Genomic DNA, 18945 nt, shown 5'->3' with positions numbered 1-18945 from the left:
TCCATGGCCTGCCTACTGCCAACTTCATGATCTCTGCATACCACGGTCGCCTGGGCCAAGCCGGAGCTACCAAAAGGACCGATTTTGTCTCCCTCTCGACTCTTCCCAGGAACCGCGATAGAAGCGGGTACAGGGGGAAGGCATAAATCAGATTGTACTGATCCCAGGGAACTGTCAGAGCATCTGACCCCTGAGCAAGTTTATCTCTTGTTCTTGACACAAATTTGTCCAGTTTTCTGTTGAACCTGGACGCAAACAGATCTACGTCTGGAGTACCCCACCTGTGACATATGTCCAAAAACACGTTGGGGTGCAGAGCCCATTCTCCTGGGCACAACCGCTGGCGGCTCAAAAAATCCGCCTGACAATTTTCCACTCCTGAAATGAAGACTGCAGAAAGGCATGGAACATGCTTTTCTGCCCAGACAAGTATGCGATTCACCTCTTTTTGCGCAACCGGACTCCTGGTACCGCTCTTGTGATTTAGGCCACTGCTGTGGCATTGTCGGACTGAACCCGAACAGGGAGACCCCGTAGTCTGGAAGACCACTTCATGAGAGCCATGTAAACTGCCCGGATCTCCAAGATATTTATGGGCAATAGCTTCTCGATCGCAGACCATCTCCCCTGCGAGCATGTCTCCTCTAACACTGCTCCCCAGCCTGTCAGGCTGGCATCTGTCGTAATAACCTTCCATGGAAGAGGAAGAAAAGTTTTGCCTTTCAGCAAATTCTCGGTTTGTAACCACCAGACTAGACTCTTGCGTGTCCCTGGGGATAAACGCATAGGAAGATTCAAGGATTGGGGCTTCCTGTTCCAAGCCGCAAGGATGCATCTTTGTAGAGGCCTTGAGTGGAACTGGGCAAATGGAATGGCCTCGAAGGAGGCGACTATTTTCCCTAACAGTCTCATGCACAAGCGAATGGGGGAAGATCTCCTGCCCAGAATTAGGCGCACCAGATCGCCAATGGCCAAGGCTTTTGGCCTTGGAAGAAACACCTTGCCCTGAGCGGTGTCGATAAATATACCCAGGTATTCCAACCTGGTAGCAGGCTGTAGGGACAACTTTTCTAGGTTTATAATCCAACCTAGGCGCTGCAGGTGTTCTAGTGTTCTGGAAACACTGAGGTTCAGGCAGGAACGCTACCGTTTTCTCCATGAGAAGCAAGTCGTCTAGATAAGCCATGACGGCTATACCCTGAGCTCTTAGGTTTGCCAAGAGAGGGTCCAGAATCTTTGTGAAGACTCGAGGGGCCGTAGCGAGCCCGAACGGCAATGCCATAAATTGAAAATGGTGCCGCTCTACCGTGAACCTTAGATACTTTTGGTGTGCGGGAAAAATTGGCACATGGAGATATGCATCCTTGATGTCTATTGATGCCATAAACTCTCCCCCTTGCAGGGAGGAGACCACAGTGCGAATTGACTGCATTCGGAAGGACCGGATGCGTAAAAACCGGTTCAGATCCAGGATAGGTCTGACACTTCCATTTGGCTTTGGAACGGTGAAGAGATTAGAGTAAAACCCAGAACCCTGTTCTTTTGGGTCCACTTCTACGATCACCCCCTGGGATAGTAGATGATCTAAGGTCAGAAATAGCAGTTTTTGCTTTACTGGGTCCCTGGGGATCCTTGACCTTAGAAAGCGAGAAGGTGGAATCTCCTGAAACTCTAGCTTGTAGCCCAGAGATACCAAAGAGATCACCCACTTGTCCCGGATCTCTTCCCACCAGGCTTCCGCAAACTGCCGAAGCCTTCCCCCCCACTCGGCCGAGCGGGGGCGCCCCTTCACAAGGAAGCTTTTGGGCTCTGCTTGGCAGGATTTCGCCCCCAAGTCTTTTTCTGCCACTGGGCTCGGCCCTGAACCTTTCCTGTAGAGGAGGGTTGAGAAGGCCGTCGCCACTGCTTAGAGCTTGATGCTCTGGGAGAGAGAGAACGCCTAAAAGATGGACGTTTGTTCCTTTTGACTGGAAGGAGAGTAGATTTACCCCCTGAACTTTTTTGAACGAATTTGTCTAATTCTTCTCCAAACAAATGTTCCCCTTTAAACGGGAACCCAATCAAATGCTGCTTGCATGATAGCTCGGCTGCCAAATTCTTTAGCCACAGGGCCCTTCGCATGTGTACCAACAGGAGAGACAAACGAGATGCCTGTTGGACAGAGTCCAAAATCGCATCAATCATAAAACACAAAATTTGAGGTATTTTTGCATAATTCTCCACTTCTTCACTGGGAAGGAGGCCAAGCATCTGCTTAACCTGTTCTTTGAGGAACTGGCACAACCCCACGGCTGCGACTGTAGGTTGCACCACAGTGCCAGTCATGGAAAAGGAGGCTTTTAATAATGTTTCCAACCTCTTATCAGTTGGATCTTTAAATTCCTGAGCATTATCCAACGGACAGGTCAGGTTTTTATTCACGCAAGAAACAGCCGCATCGACAGATGGGACCCCCCATTTCTTGGTGAAACTTTCCTCCAGAGGATAGTGCATAGAAAACCTTTTAGGAGGAGAAAACAGTTTATCGGGATGTCCCCAATCCTCATACATCAATTTATCCATTAAGGGATGAATTGGAAAGGAAAAGGCAGTCTGTGGGATTTTCCTGACTCCCAGGGAAGAAACAGAGGCCGTAGCGACTTCAGCAGCAGGCATTCTGAATGTAGTACGTACCAATTCAGTATAATACTGCACCTGTTTTCTGAGCGCCTGGGAGGAAGGGACTCTCTCCTCTTCCTCCGATTCCTCCGACTGCTCAAGATCCCTGTCTCCTCATTGTCAGAAGAATCATCTGAGAGAGGAATCTCAGCAGAGGGAGGGGATCTACCGCTTTTCCTGCGATATTTCAGGGAAGCAGAAATAAAATTCTTCAAAACCCTCCAATGTAGCCCTAAGGGAGTCCTCAGTGACGTATACCGGGGCTGAGACATTAGGAGAGGCTGCGAAACCTGACAGGGGCACCGACTCATCCTGTGAGGCTGGCTCCAGTCTTGCGGGGGGGGGATGGTAACTTACAGGCCTTTTTAGAACCCCTGGACCTAGGCAGTGATTTACCAGTGCCCTTTTTACCTCCCCCTGAGACCCTCTTATGAGGAGACATAGTCCTAAGCTACAAAGCAGAGGTACTAGTACAAAGTGCAATCACTGTTTTGTTAAAAGTCTCACAATAAAATATATATGCTTAATACTGCACAACCTGATGCTGAGTAGGTGTCTAAGGCTTGCCTGGATCCAATCCCCTGGGATGCTTACTGCCCACAGCTCCTGTGTCTCTCACTTACAGCCCCCTGACGCTCTGGGCTTTTAAAACTGCCGCCTCGCACCTGCGTAGTACAGCGCCGTGCACACCAACGTGCACGGCTCACAACCACACTCCCCCCTCCTCCATTAACCCGTGAGTGCGCTCGGCGTGCATGCACGAGGACCATCGGAATCCAAGGGGGGAAAGGAATCTCATCAGAGCTGCGTGGGACCCCCAGACTACGTGGGACCCATGTATTACCTTATTGTGGCAGGGACTGCAGTGGAGACGTGAGACCTCTGGAGAACCAGGCTTCACTGAGTGTGTGTACTGAAAGGCATGTAAGTATGCATCAGGCTGCTCTTACTCCCTCTAGTGGTGGAAACCAGGTATGACATACAACTGCTCAAATGAAGAAATCCATCATATAATTATATATAGGATTAACTTCCCTTACCTGTCCTCGCCGCAGGAATTGCTGAAAACAGACTGATTCCAGCCTTCACCCATCACGGCGGGCAGAGTTTGCCAACCTTCAGGTTTTTCTGGGGTTCTTTCTCAGAAGAACCTCCTACCTGGACCTTGTAAAAGACTATGCCAGAAACTTTTGTGCCACATGTGTAAACAGTACACCAAGTCTGGTTTTCCCAGAGCCCAGTCTTCCAATAGGAGAGGACTTACAGGCCAAACCTAGTTTCTTTGGATGACGAGGCCCGGGTACCATACCATCTTGGGAGTCAAATATCGGCCCGAGATATGGATCCAGTTTGTTGTAGCCCTTAGGCCCTCGCAGGGACCTGCACAGAGCTTTCTTCATAGCACATGTTTTACGTGACCAACCACCATAGACACTGGCGAAAAAACTGACGTGCCTCCCATATGGGAGGGGTTATATAGGGGAGGAACTCTCCTTAATTGGGGTTAACCAGTGTCCAATCACCAGAGGTGCCTATATAACCCACTATGTAATGAGCTCCTGTGTCCCGTAATGTATGATCAAGAAATGAATTTTCTAGAATTGCTCTGGAAAAGGGGTGTCACTCTTGAGGGGGGTGGGGCCCATTTTCAACTGTAAATATGTCTAAATATAGTCATTACTAAAAGTAAGATATGTAGATTGAGATATATCACTGTGTTCATTTTGCACTAAATTTTGCTCTCGGCTAAGAGTGGACAAACTTCACTTATGTACATATTGCACTGTATTGTTGTAGGATTAGGATGTGTTTCTATGTTGTCTATTTCTTCTTTCAGGTGTTCCAGCACCCTTTGCGTCTTCCTTGGCTAAGGTGAGACAATATCCTTGACTTGTATACTAACGCAAATTTTTCTATTATGTATATATTCGATAGTTAGGATATAAGGTTACTGTTATTGCATTTTTCCCTCATTAGTTCGGGTGGTCCGCCACAAGTAAAACTGTAAATACTGTCATATATTTATTGTCCTTGTGCAGACTGACACTGCCTTTGTACATAAGCTAGGTTTACTCATTTAATGTGGTATGCCACATGCGTTACCATTTTCATCCTTCCCCGTTACCCTACCTATCCAGGTTTTACTAGGACATTCGTTCTTAGGATTGATAATATATTTTTTTATTTTTTGTTGCAAACTCCGAGACATAGTTTGCTGGGCAGGGGGAGGATATAGCACCCTGATAGTACGCAGGGTTGCTAACAAATTTAGCTTGCTAGGTGGCAACTAGCCTGGCTTATTGTTAGGGGTCTTTTTCCTCAATGCTGGATTTGATGCACCTCTCTCATCTGTCACTAGGAGGCATTGTTGCTTGTAGCCGTAGAGTGATAAGGGCATAGGGAATCCAGACTAGTAGTGAATAGGTTGACTCAGCCAATTGGCAGGGGTTTTCTTTAGCCCCTTGACCTGCTGGGAGCGCCTATTTATTTGGGAGGAATCAGGTGATCAGGGTTCTGTGCCACCTGGATGGCTGTCTGGGTGGAAGTGTGTCACAAGGCTCTGGGTTGCTAGGCCAGAAGTCTGAGGCCTATCCCAGGAGCGGCTGCCTGCTAGGCTGTCTGAGGCCAGGTTTAAGAGAAGCAGCGCAGGGAAGCCCAACCAAGTTGCAGAGGTTCCACCGGACAGGGAACTGCATTGTTGCCAGCGGTGAGGGAGAAGCAGTTGCCACATGGAACGGCCACTCCTATTAGATCAGAGATAAAAGAGACAGAGTCGCTAATTAAGGGACAACCATTCCGGTTATCAGATGCCAGTTATGGAAGTCTGAAGAAGTACCAGAACAGCCTTATTCACTAGCCGGGGACGGTGAACAAGTGGGAAAGCTTCAGCAGAGTGCCAAGTCAGGGACCTAGCAGGTTAGCAGGGGAGACGCTTGAGAAGAATACAGTGGGTTAGCTGTGGAAGAGCTCAGGGGATCCAGTGATGACTGAGACCTTGAAGTCTAGTGAGAGACAAGGAGCTCAGTGAGAAAAGATCTATAGTATGATACTGTGAGAAAAGATCTATAACCGGTTACTGTAAGTTACGTGCATGGATCTTTATTGACTGTTCAAAGTTAATTTGCCATAGGAGACATCAGTTCTACATATACAGTTGCTGAATCCAGCTTAAAGGTCCTCTACCTGTATAGCTGTCTGCCTTTTCAATGTCTCAGAGTCTGCCAATTGCTATTGCATCTGCTTAAAAGGTATCCTGGCCCTAAACCCTCTCTCGCCCCCAGTTCTTGTTAAGAGACAAAAAAAAATCTCTTTGTTCACATTCAAAAAGTGACTGGTGTCCATGTTTTCAACTTGCATTACACCCACCATGTCTAGTAACCCATACTGTGAAGAAGGATGTCATCTCTTCCTAACTCTTGAGGTCATCATTAGGCATCTAGGGGTCGGGGACACCGCTACATACAGTATATTTAAACCAACCATACCATACAGTATATTTTCAAAACCAACCTTCACATATAGGCGTGGGGCTCCAATCATTTTTTGTGCATGTAAGTAGACCGGTTGTAGATGGTTTATATCCCTTTTCACATGAAAATGTCAAGGTTTCTTTGTCCTTATAACTAGTTTTAGCATTGCTTACTCCCCCGTGAATAATCGTTGGTGGGATGCACTTGACTTCTGTGTAAAATAAAGAAATACACATGTTAAATACAGTTTTAGGGCAATAAAGACAGTCAACTTTATTTCTTTTTTTTTTTTTCTATTTCAATATGTTTATTGAGAATTTTTGAATAAACAGTAATAAACAAGAGATTACAATCTACTCCTTGTGAGCCCTCGCAGGGGCCACTAATCATGAATACAAACCCAAAGGGCAAACCATCACAGTATATTTCTAGTAAACTCAAGATAAGGAAGGGAGATGAGCAAGAGATGAAATCGAGACTGGTTCAGTACCAAACAACTCGTTCCTTTGTTGTTTCCTGCGGGTAAGCCCTTTTCCTACTACCCCCGTCCATGGGTGGCAGCAGTTTTTATTAGCAATGGGAGAGATTACTAAGGAGAGTGAAGAGAGATAGGGAACAGAAGAAGGAAGGGTAAAGAGGAAAAAAAGTGGGAGGAAAGGCAGGGGGGAAGCTCGGGCTCGGACGCCCGCCAGGGGAATTTAGACCAAGCCCAGGCATGCCACTTGGAGCGTGGGGAACTCATAGGAGATCCACGGCTCCCAGATCTTTAGAAATTTAGCATGTGAATCATGGACAATACTGGACATACGTTCCTGAAGTAACATAGCAGTCATGCGTGTCTTAACCCCTTGAAAATCTACCCGTTGCGACTTCCAGGCTTGGGTAATGGCCCGCTTGGCCGCTATAAATAGATAGGTAGCCAGCTTCTGTTGAGGGCCGCGCAAGCCAGGAACCGGGCAATGTAGGAGAGCTAGCCTAGCATCCCTTCGGATCGTTAGATGAAAGAGTGTCTGCAGTAAGCCAAAAACCCTAGACCAGAACCCCACCAACCTTGGGCAAGCCCAACATGTGTGCATGACATCACCTCGCTGTCCACAGTTGCGGAAGCATCTGTCAGTACTCCCAGGGAATGCCCGAGCCGTGTACCATTGGAACATTACTTTATATGCGGCCTCGAGGGTATTTGTGTTGAACGAGCATTTGGCGACCGTGTTCCAGGCTCTGTTCCAATCCTCTGGGTCTACTGGAGCCTGAAGGTCCTTTTCCCATTGAGTCATATAAGAGAGGGGTGCTGATGGCGAGCGACCATTCAGGGAGGCATAAATGGCCGAAATGAGGCCCGGGGACCCTGGGGAGTGATGGCATGTATGTTCAAAAAAAGTTTTTTGGAAGGGATAGGTGGACGTGCGGCGCAATGTTACAATCCAGGGCTTTAATTGGATAAAGTGATAATGCTCCATGACCGGCGCCCCCTGCATTTCCCTGATACTCTCCCAGGAGGGGAGTGAACGTGAAGAAAGAAAATTTTGGACTTGTGGGTAGACATGCGAAGACCACCAGGAGAATGCTTGGGGCTCCACCAGACCGGGTGGGAAAAGAGGGTTATGGGTGATGGGAAGTAGGGGTAGGAAGGGGGACATCAGATTGTTAGCAGAGCGAACTGAGTCCCACACCTGCAGACCATGAAGCAGCATGGGGCTCAGGGAGGGAGGGCGCAGATTCCTGGGGAGCCAGAGGAGTGCCTGAAGTGAACACGGGTCAGAACCAGGCACCTCCAGGAGCACCCACAGAGGAACATCCGTGGTTGCATGAAGCATGGTCAATGGGGAGATCTGGGCCGCTATGTAGTATTTAGAGATATTGGGGACCCCCAGGCCTCCCTGGAGCCTATGGGTATAAGGGTCGCTCTAGGTACCCTGGGGCGTTTGTGCGCCCATATAAATTGGAGGATCCTATTCTGCAGGAGTCAGAGGAAAAAAGCGGGTACCCGGACAGGCAAAGTGCGAAAATAATAAAGGACTTTGGGAAGGATCGTCATCTTCGCCGCTGAGATCCTCCCTACCCAGGAGAGTGAGGGAAATTGCCAGGCTTGCATAAGGGTGGACACCATGTGTAATAGGGGATAATAATTGGCAGAGAAAAGGGAAGAATAGGCTGGCGTCAATTTGACCCCTAAATAGTCAATCGAGTGGGATGCCCAACGATAAGGAAAATGGTCCTGAAGTCGCTGTAACAGTTCTAGAGGGAGGTTAACATTCAGCGCTGTGGTTTTGGAGGGGTTAATTTGAAGACCTGAGAAGGCTGAAAATTGGTCTAATACAAGTTGCAGGTTGGGCAGGGAGATGAGCGGGTTTGATATAGTCAAAAGGGCGTCGTCCGCAAATAGGTTCACTTTGTATTGAGTGCCCACGTAAGGGATTACCGAGATATCGCTATTGGCCCTGATCGCCGCCGACAGCGGCTCTAATGCCAGGATAAACAGTTCCGGGGACAGGGGGCAGCCCTATCTAGTTCCCCGGAGTATTGGGAAAGGGTCAGAAAGGAAGCCCGTGTATTTTACTGACGCCGACGGAGCGGAATAGAGGGCCTGGATCCATTGCAGGAAATGTGGACCAAATCCCCATTTGATTAGAACAAAATAAAGGTAATCCCAGGAGAGTGAATCAAATGCTTTATAAATATCTAGGGAGAGCAAGAGTCCTGGTATTTTGCTCTGATTAAGTATATGGAGAAGATGGACCACCTTGCGGACATTGTCCCCCGCCTGGCGACCGGGCACAAAGCCCACCTGATCCCTGTGAATGAGGGCCTGAAGATATCTGTTGACCCGCGTACTTCGGACCTTTCCCAGTACCTTCAGGTCAACATTCAACAGGGAGATGGGACGAAAGGACTGTGGGTCCGTGGCTTCCTCAGGCGACTTAGGGATCATAGAGATATGGGCTTTCAGCGAGTCCGACGAGGGTCCTGCACCGTCCTGCCAAGCGTTGAAATAAGACGTGAGATGGGGCGTGAGCAGGGGTGCAAATGTCTTATAATATAGACCGGTAAAGCCGTCCAGACCCGGAGCCTTGGAAGGCTTAAGGGACTTTAAAAAAACTTCTGCTGAAATGAATTAGGAGCGTAGTATCCAACCAAAGTGACCTCCTGGTCCCACAGGGTGCCCTGCAGGATCAAATATCTACCCGTAGGGTCTGCTATTTCTTTAGAACAGATAAATTGGACGTTATGCCGAAAGGCCATCAGCACCCCTCTTTGCTTCTCAGAGGCAGAGGCTGTAAAAAACATTGGATAATGGGGGGACAAATATTTGGGGGATGAGGATTGGGAGAACCTGGTCTCCTGCAGACACACCACATCAATAGATTGAGATTTTAAATGACGGAAGACCTTCGACCTTATTGGGGAAATTGAACCCATGGATGTTCTGCGAGAATATTTTCACCACATTTTTGAGCCATCTGGGGGGTAAAGGAAGGTACCTATAATTAAAACGCAGCCAGCAAGGTACGTACTTACCCTGATCCCATGGCGAGGCAGTCCGAGCCCGAGTAGGGGAGCGGGAGGGAGGAGAGCACAGAGGAGAAGAGGAAGAGAGAGAAGAGGAAACACTGAGTAGACAAGTAACACACATAAACACCACAATGGGTGGGCATGGCATCCCGTTACAGGACACTAAAAGAGGTGGCTTCACCACCAACCACAAGGCTAACAAATAGTAAAACATAACAACATTGGCAACAATAGTACTGCAATTTTGCTAGAGCATTACTACCTTATTACCCTATTACCGCCCCTGCACAGGGCTACGAAAACTAGACCAAAAATAGGTGAGACAAGCTAAGCCCATCTCGTAGAACCGCTGCCGGGTGGCAGTGAGTAGAACTGACCATGGGGCTAAAGGTTCTCCCCAGCGGGCACCACCCCGCAGGGAGCGCCCGAGGAGAGGACGCAACCCCCGGTCCCCAAACGTGACCCCCGCGCTGGAGCGCCGCCAGGCCCCCGGGAGTCCACCAAAAAAAGAGAGAAAAAAAAAAGGGGGGGGGTACCCCGCAAGGCCCAGTGTCACAGTCCAGCGGGGAGCCACCAGCGCGAATCATGACCCGTCCCCTCAAGGGGGGGTATACCCAAAATAAACCATGGCTTGACCCAAACAAGGAAGGGAGGATAGGGAGGAAGCGGAGGGATTGGATAAAGCAAAAATAATATAAAAAGATAAAAAAATATATAAGAGGGAGGGAGAGGCAAGGGAAGGGGAACAAGAGGGGATGCTGGGAGGAGCAGGGAGGGGCAGGAAGGGGGGAAAAATAGAGGAGCAGGGTAAGGGGAGTAGGGGAATTTAAAGGGGAACTGGGAGGGGCCATGGGTAAGGGGAGGGGGGGAGTGGGGACGAGGGGGGAAGGAAGGGTAAAATATAAAATAAAAATTAAAAATTAAAGAAAATGCAAGATTGAAGCCCCGTATGGTTCTTAGGGTCCAGAGGACAACCTGCATACACAATAAGTAGACATTACATACAGTACTCCCGGAACCGGCCCCCCAGACTGCCCCTATCCCACCAGGATTATAGTCCCATTTCACTGTCTAATTTTCCTTCCCCTTCCCTCCCCTTTCTTTAAAGGAAGAAGGAAAAAAAAAATATATAAAAAAAAAATTTGTCCTGATAAAGGGCCCTCAGGCTAGCTGAGTGGTCTGGGCAAAATTAGGCAGTCTAAGCAGGGCCGGATCACTGGCAGAAGCCCAAAGTCTAGAGTGAAGGCGCATAGGGCCTCTGGATTAAACAATAAACCAAAGTAAAACCAACTATAAATTTGGAAATAAGAACAAGGAGGGGGGGGGAGGTATGAACAAGGAGCGCTTGGGCACATCATCTGGCAGAATACTAAGTCCCGCACCAGGAAGAGACAAAAAGTACTCCAAAGGCCTGGGGAAGGCAACTGAGCCAAAAGCAAGGAATCATGGATGGGCTCATCCGTGCAGTCGTCATCCTGGATCTGAATAGGAGGATCGTACATGCGGCTGGGCATCAGGTGGGGGTCGTTTCCTGTTGCTGACTGGCTCCCATACACGGCCCAAGCACCGAGAAGTGGGTTTAGGACCTGGAGCCCTCTCACGGAGGCTGGGGTCATCTGAAGGGGGGAGCAAGTGTAATGCCTCAAAAGTCGCTTGAGCTTCCTCCGCGGTGCGCACAGTGTAGCCCCGACCTTGGTAGGTGAAAGCGAGGCGAAAAGGAAAGCCCCATGTGTATTTAATGTGGCGTTCCACCAGATCTGAAGTGTATGGTTTTAGTTGACGTCTCTTTTGCACTGTGGTGGGGGCCAGATCAGTAAAGAGCTGGTATTTGTGACCTTGGAAGCGGAGGTCAGGCTTGTCCCGTGCTGCTCTAAGCAGTGTTTCCTTCGTGCGGTAGTACGTGAACTTGATGATAATGTCCCAAGGGGCCCCCCCTCCTTTCTCGGTCCCAGGGCCTGATGGATCTGGTCAAACTCCATGCGATCAATAGGGATGCCTGGGACCAATTCCTGGAATAGGGCCGTGGCCGTGGAAGTTAAGTCCTCAATAGTTTTGGGAAGTCCCCTAAGCCTAAGGTTCCCACATCTAGACCTGTTCTCATAGTCCTCTAATTTTAGGAGAGCTGCATCCAGGTCCCTGCGTAGGTCCTGCAAGTCCTGCTCATGGTGATCAATGACCGTTGCTGCAGCCTCCATTCTATCTTCCAACGCATTCGTACGGTTGCCAAGTTGACGGATTTCCTTCGTGAGATACGTGGCCAGTTTGGAGGTGGCTGCTGACAGTTCCCCCCTGCAGCATGGTTTTAAAGCGAGATAGCAGGTCAGCTATAGAAGGTGCTACACATGGCTGCTGGATTCCAGGTAAGCTTTCTGCATCCGAGCAAGCTTCAGGCTCACCAGTCAGCAGCGGAGGGGTGAAGTCCATGGCCTGCGAGTTCAACGGACCGTCCGGTGGAAAGGCCTCGAGGCTTGCACACACAGCCTGTCTCCTCGAGGTGCTCCGCGCTGTGCCTGATTTGCGTCCCATAATGTCAGCCTCAATTTCGGGGTATAGCGAGCCCAAATTAATGTGCAGGAGCGGCGATTTCACTGTCGGTGTGGTCGGTGGTGGAGAAGCGCCATTAGTTTGCGACCATCTTGGTTCTTAGTTCATGAGCACCCTCAGTATGTAATGATTTCAGGTAATGTTAAGGAATTACAGTCTCCCCTCACATCAACAGGCTATGGAAAGAAAAACTTTAGGGTGCTGGGTGTAGCAAGATGGCCGCCGTCATCCAGCACAGGCCGAAGCCTGGGCCTTTCCTGAGAAAAGGGGCTGCTGCAGAGTAGCACGTGGCCTAGGTTCACGGGGGGTTACCAGGGCCCGTTCTAATACAGTCTCCTCACAACCCAGGAAGATAGCGCCCGCCCGGGTGGGGTAGATTAGCCTGGGAGTGTAGAAGCAACCCAGCATGGGACTCACCAGGCCTAGGGAAGTCCGTGGAGGGGACCGAGCGGTGGCTCCCGTTTTCCGAGGTCCGGCGACTAGGGGGATCTTCACCTGGCGACCCCCCGCTGCCCATGCGGTGATTCTCGGCGGAGATGGCAGGCAAGAGTGGCGATCCCGGAGGCCGAGTAGGCCGCAAGATGGCGGCCGGCGAGCTGCTGATGGGATCCGTGACGGGCCGTATCGTTCAGCCTGAGGGTTGAGGAGAGCCGCCAAACCTGGATGGGGCTGTACAGGAGAGCCCAGCCAAGCAGACAAGTCCTTTTTGGGGAAGAAAGATTCATCCACAGCGGAGGATGGCTGTGGATTCTGAACCGATCGGTGGAGCTCAGCCTCAGTGCGTCCTGCTGCTTTGCCGTCCGGCCACGCCCCCCCCCCCCTTTTTTTTTTTTTTTTTTTTTTTTTTTTTTAAATGGGGCCAATATAATGGGGCCAATATATACTGTATTGTTATCCAAGTTTTTGTATGTTACATTTTGCGCATGTTTAAACATCATCTTAGCTACCTCATGTCATCATGACGTCACTTCCAGTTCTGGACTGATGTAAACAATTAATTTTTTTTTAGAGCAAAGTTTTAAATGGAATGCTTTCCATTGTAGAGGAGAGATGTAGGGTCTTATTGACCCCAGATCTCCACATAACGAGGACCTATCATGCTTTATTGTTGTCACAAAGAGATGTTTACAAAGTCATGCGACACAACACCCAAACAAAATTTTTATAATTTTTTTTCACACAAATAGAACTTTTTGGTGGTATTTAACCACTTCAGCCCTGGAAGAATTTACCCCCTTCCTGGCCAGAGCAATTTTTGCGATTCGGCACTGCGTCACTTTAACTGACAATTGCGCGGTCGTGCGAAGTAGCCCTCAAACAAAATTCACCTCCTTTTTTCCCCACAAATAGAGCTTTTGGTGGTATTTGATCACCCCTGCGGTTTTTATTTTTTGCGCTATAAACACACAAAAAAAAAATTATTTTTTACATTTTGCTATAATAAATATCTCCCAAAAATATATTTTAAAAAAGCATTTTTTCCTCAGTTTAGGTCGATACGTATTCTTCTACATATTTTTGGTAAAAAAAAAAAAAAAAAAAGCAATAATATATTATATTTTATTATTATTATTATTATTATTATTATTATATTATAATATATTATATATTAAATATAACCAATATTGATTGGTTTGCACAAAAGGCATTTTTATTAATTTTTTTTTTTTTTAGTAGTAATGGCAGCGATCTTTTTTTTTTTTTTTTTTTTTTTTTTGTGACTGACATTATGGCGGACACATAGGACATTTTTGACACATTTGTGGGACCACTGTCATTTATACAGCAATCAGTAGACATGTGCATTCGTTTTTGTCCGAATGCATTTTCGTCCAGATTTCAGGTATTTTCGCTATCGTTTTGACAAATGATAATGAAGGCACAGAATCCGAAAAACGAAAGATCCGACATAAATAAATGCTTTATTTTCGTTTTCGTTTTGACACAGTTCGATACAGACAGGAGATTCGACATGACTCTGACAATAATAATCTGTGTCTATTGAACTTGTATCATAACAGTCCATTCATTCACGCAGGGGTAACACGTCTTTGGGAGGCAACTTGGACACGACTTGAGTATGACTTACAGCACGACTTTAATGCAAAAAAAGGCATGGGTTCCCCTTCAAGAGTATACCAGGCCCTTCGAGTCTGGTATGGATATTAAAAACTGTACCAGGCCACATGCCCTCAACATTGGGAGGATGCTTTGGGAGTAGCCCCTCAAAGCACTTTGTCCCCATGTTGATGAGGACAACGGCCTCATCCGCACAACCCTGGCTTGTGGGGGCCTGCGGGCGGGGAGCTTTAACAAGGGGACCCCTACCATTTCACCAAAAAAGTGACAAAAAAAGTGTTAAAAATGACAGGAGACGGTCTTTGACAAGTCCTTTATTAAAGTCTTCTTTCATCCTTCTTCTGGTCTTCTTCCTTCTTTCATCCTTCGATTTCTTCCTCCGATCCGCTTCTTCTTGCTCCGGTGTTCTCGTCCGGCATCTTCCTCCATGGCACCTCTTCTTCATTCTCGGAACCATGGGAACCATGCGTCAGAGGGGGCGGAGTCACCAGGTGGCCCCACCATCCGTTATAAAAGAACTGTCAGAAGAAGAGAAGCGTCACACAGCGGGAGCCTCCCATTGCGCAGAGCGGCTCGAGAACGAAGAAGAGACGCCGTGGAGGAAGATGCTGGATGAGAACACCAGAGCAAGAATAAGCAGATCGGCGGAAGAAGAAGATGGAGGAAGAAACCGAAGGATGAAGAAAGGAAGAAGACTAGAAGAAGGAAGATGAAAGAAGACTTTAATAAAGGACTTGTCAAAGACTGTCTCCTGTCATTTTTAACACTTTTTTGGTGAAATGGTAGGGGTACTTTTGCCCCCTTACCATTTCACACAGGGGGAGGCTGGGATCTGGGATCTCTGCTGGTGGTGATCAGAGAGGTGAGCCTCTCTGATCACCACTATTACTAGTAAAAAAAAAAAATATATATATATATATATATATATATATATATATATATATATATATATATTTAATAAAAATTCCATAAAACTATCCCCCATTTTGTAAACGCTATAACTTTTGCGCAAACCAATCAATAAATGCTTATTGCGATATTTTTGTTAAAAAAAAAAAAAAAATGTAGAAGAATACGTATTGGCCTAAACTGAGGGAAATTTTCAAATTTAATATATAAAACACATTAAAATGAGCTGATACATAAGAAATACACATGATAGCAATATAAATGAATGAAATCCTGGTAGTTTTATACATAGTGGTTACAATGTGATACTGATTTGCCTCATACAAAGTCTCATGACCAATGTATCCTTTTCTTGTATATATACACGTAGGGATGGAGGCATTACTCTCTCTAGGTGCCGCAGACCACAACAATTTTTGTTTACCTAGATTTTTTTTTTTTTTAATTCTTGTTATACCAACGAATGTGATTACATAGTTAGTCAGGTTGAAAAAAGACACAAGCCCACCTAGTTCAACCAATAAAGGGAAAAAAAAAAAAAAAAAAAAAAAAAAAAGTTTGACAGGCTTCATGCATTTGTGAACATTAGGGATGAGCTTGGTGTTCAACTCGAACGCATGTTCGACTCGAACACCGCCTGTTCGCCCGTTCGGTGAAGCCAGAACTCTGTGGGCCGTTCGCGCCAATTTCGCGTGGTGCTCACGGCCCACAATGCACTGCGCCATCGCAGTGCATTGCTGGCTTATGATTGGCCAAGCATGCACTGTGACCCCACATGCTTGGCCAATCACAGCGCCGGCAGCCATGAGAGCCAATTATAGCTCAGGCTGTGTAGTACACGCCCCACACTATATAAGGCTGCCAATGTGGCGGCCTTGTGCAGTGTTCCGGTGTCTGCAGGAGTTAGTGGATGTTGTCTGCATAGCCTTCTGTCCTGCTTTTCCGGCATAGCCTTCTGTCCTGCTTTTCCGGCATAGCCTTCTGTCCTGCTTTTCCGGCATAGCCTTCTGTCCTGCTTTTCCGGCATAGCCTTCTGTCCTGCTTTTCCGGCATAGCGTTCCGTCCTGCTTTTCCGGCATAGCGTTCCGGCATAGCGTTCCATCTGGGGTTTCCGGCATAGCGTTCCGTCCGGCGTTTCCGGCATAGCGTTCCGTCCCGCGTTTCTGTCGGATCCATACGGGCTGGGGTTTGTTTCATTTTGTTTGTCGTCCCATTTTCTCTCCCGTATAATACAAGTCATACGATGCACGCTCATTTCTTTGCACTTGTACGTCTACCCACCAAGGTTTGTGGGTACACTAGGCCACAGGGTTGTTTGCTGCCTGTCTGCTTTCTGTCATAGCGTTTTGTACGTAGCATTTCTGTTAGCCAGGGCTCATATCCTGGTCTGTCAAGCCTACGGACCATACGGGCTGAGGTTTCCTTTTAATTGATTGCCGTTCCACAATCTTCTCGCCCGCATACCATACGTCATACGTTGCTTGCTTTTCATCACACTTTGTCTATCCACCAAAGTCTGTGGGTACACTAGCCCTGAGGGTTGTTTGCTATCTGTCTTTGTTGTTCTGTCATAGCTTTTCCATTTGTAACTTTATTGTCGTTCGTAGTGTATGTTAGCTGGGGGCTCACTTCCAGAGTCTGTCATGTCTACGGACCCATACGGGCTGAAGTTTTGTTATTATTGATTGCCGTCCCATAATCTTCTCACCCGTATACCGTATGTCATTCCTTGCATGCTTATTTATTCACTCTTGTACGTCTACCCACCACGGTCTGTGGGTACACCAGCCCAGAGGGTTTGTTTACTATCTGTCTCTGTTGTTCTGTCAGAGCTTTTCGTTCGTAATTTTCATGTCATAGCTTTATGTTCGTAGTATGTCTGTTATCTAGGGCTCACATTCAGGGTCCGTCACGTCTACGGACCAATACGGGCTGAGGTTTTGTTTTTAATTGATTGTCGTCCCACAATCTTCTCGCCCGTATACCATACGTCATACGTGCACGTTCACCATACCTTTACTACTACCCACCACTGTCTGTGGGTACCTCAGCCCTGAGCGTTTGTTTTTAATTACCTGTCTTAGCGCTGCAGGTTGCTCGGGCTCGCTCACTACATACACTAGGGTTGTGTCAGCATTAGGTTCACATTCAAGCGCTGTTGGTCTGGTCATTTCTGCACTTCCTCATCCTCATACTTGTCAGGTACGTAGGGGTATTGTTGTTTCGTGTGTTGGTTGTCTGTTCTCTTTTCGCTTGTTACGTTTTCTCTGTTTGGGGCTTGGGGTGGGTTGCGGAGCAGGCCGGTGCACATTCATCCCTCCACCATCGCATGGGGGTTCAGTGCTTGGTAGCACCCCATCTTTAGGGGTGGGACCATTCCAAACTCTTAGCTCAGTTTATCGCTGAGGTACCCTGTTCCCGGCCTCAGCTGGGGGGGGGGCAGTATTCAGGTAGTTATCCCCAACTCTGTTACAACCTCTTCCATCCACCAGTGCGGTGCATGTTTCGTGCAGGATTCTACAACACAGTTCATGCGGTTTCTATGCGCTCTTATTTGTTAGTCTGGATGGTGGGGTTCATAGCCCGTTAGGCTTGCACTGAGGTTTCAGCTGCAGCTCCTGTTCTGCATTGCAAGTCTGCGTGCATTTCCTCCGATCATTTAATGCCAGTGCTCAGCTGGCTGAGCTCCAAAAGGAGTTGAACCTGCCCAAGAACCGCCTTGTATGTGACATGCCCACCAGGTGGAACTCAACGTTGGCCATGCTGCAGCGGCTGCACATGCAGCAGAGGGCCATCAATGAGTACCTGTGCGACTACGGCACCAGGACAGGGTCAGGGGAGCTTGTGTTTTTCTCACCACGCCAGTGGGGCATGACCAGGAATGCGTGCACTGTCCCGTCACCGTTTGAGGAGGCCACAAGGATGGTGAGCAGTGACAGTGCATGAATCGGTGACACTGTACCTTTTGTCCACCTCTTGGAGCATACGCTGCATGGAATAATGGACAGGGCACTTGAGGCAGAACAGAGGCAGGAAGAGGAGGACTTCCTTGCCTCTCAAGGCCCCCTTTATCCAGACAGTGTTCCTGCTGTCCCACTCATCACACATGAAGAGGAGGAGGATTGTGTCAGCATGGAGGTGGAGCCTGGCACTCAGCATCAGCAGTCTTGTAGGAATATTTACAGTCTCAAGAAACCGTGGACTTCTACGTGGCTGAGAGGAGGTGGCTGTGGATCATGTGGTCCTTAGTGACCCAGAGGACTCCGGACCGATTGCCTCAGCTAACCTATGCTGCATGGCCTCCCTGATCCTGCAAAGCCTGCGGAAGGACCCTCATATTCTTCGGATCAAGGAGAGGGACCATTACTGCCTGGCCACTCTCCTTGATCCACGGTACAAGGGTAAGGTTGCCGACCTTATCTTGCCATCGCAGAGGGAGCAGAGGATGAGACATCTCCGGGAGGCCTTGCAGAAAGGTCTGTGTAACGCGTTCCCAGAGACTGGGAGGTTACAAACTCCTGGTCCTGGAGAACGTGTTGCTGAGGCATCTGTCAGAAGAAGCGGTGGAGAAGATGGCCGTCTGACCGATGCGTTCAGACAATTTTTAGTCCGCAGCCCCAAGGTATGATCGGATCCAGCAACCATCGCCAGCGTCTGATTTACATGGCGCAGGGATACCTAGGGGCAAGGTCAGACTTGGACACCTTTCCCACTGAAAATCCTCTGGCTTGCTGGGTCTTGAGGATGGATCACTGGCCAGAGCTTGCACAGT

General features: G+C 48.2%; 1 protein-coding gene across 2 annotated transcripts in view; it reads right to left on the bottom strand.

Moving 5' to 3' along the window:
* LOC143928074 (complement factor H-like) overlaps positions 1 to 18945 on the bottom strand; it is a 1075600-nt gene that overhangs the window by 869549 nt on the left and 187106 nt on the right. For both annotated transcript variants that reach the window (XM_077452686.1, XM_077452684.1), the window contains exon 6: positions 6169 to 6339. In XM_077452686.1, coding sequence (XP_077308812.1) covers positions 6169 to 6339 — 171 coding nt within the window. The remainder of the gene's footprint in view (positions 1 to 6168; positions 6340 to 18945) is intronic.

The sequence above is a fragment of the Lithobates pipiens genome, unplaced genomic scaffold (assembly GCF_037356315.1).
Source record: "Lithobates pipiens isolate NorthernLeopardFrog02 unplaced genomic scaffold, aLitPip1_a1.2 Scaffold_23, whole genome shotgun sequence".
NCBI lineage: Eukaryota > Metazoa > Chordata > Amphibia > Anura > Ranidae > Lithobates > Lithobates pipiens.
The sequence above is the reverse complement of the archived record's forward strand: the minus strand, read 5'-3'. Positions and strand labels throughout refer to the sequence as shown.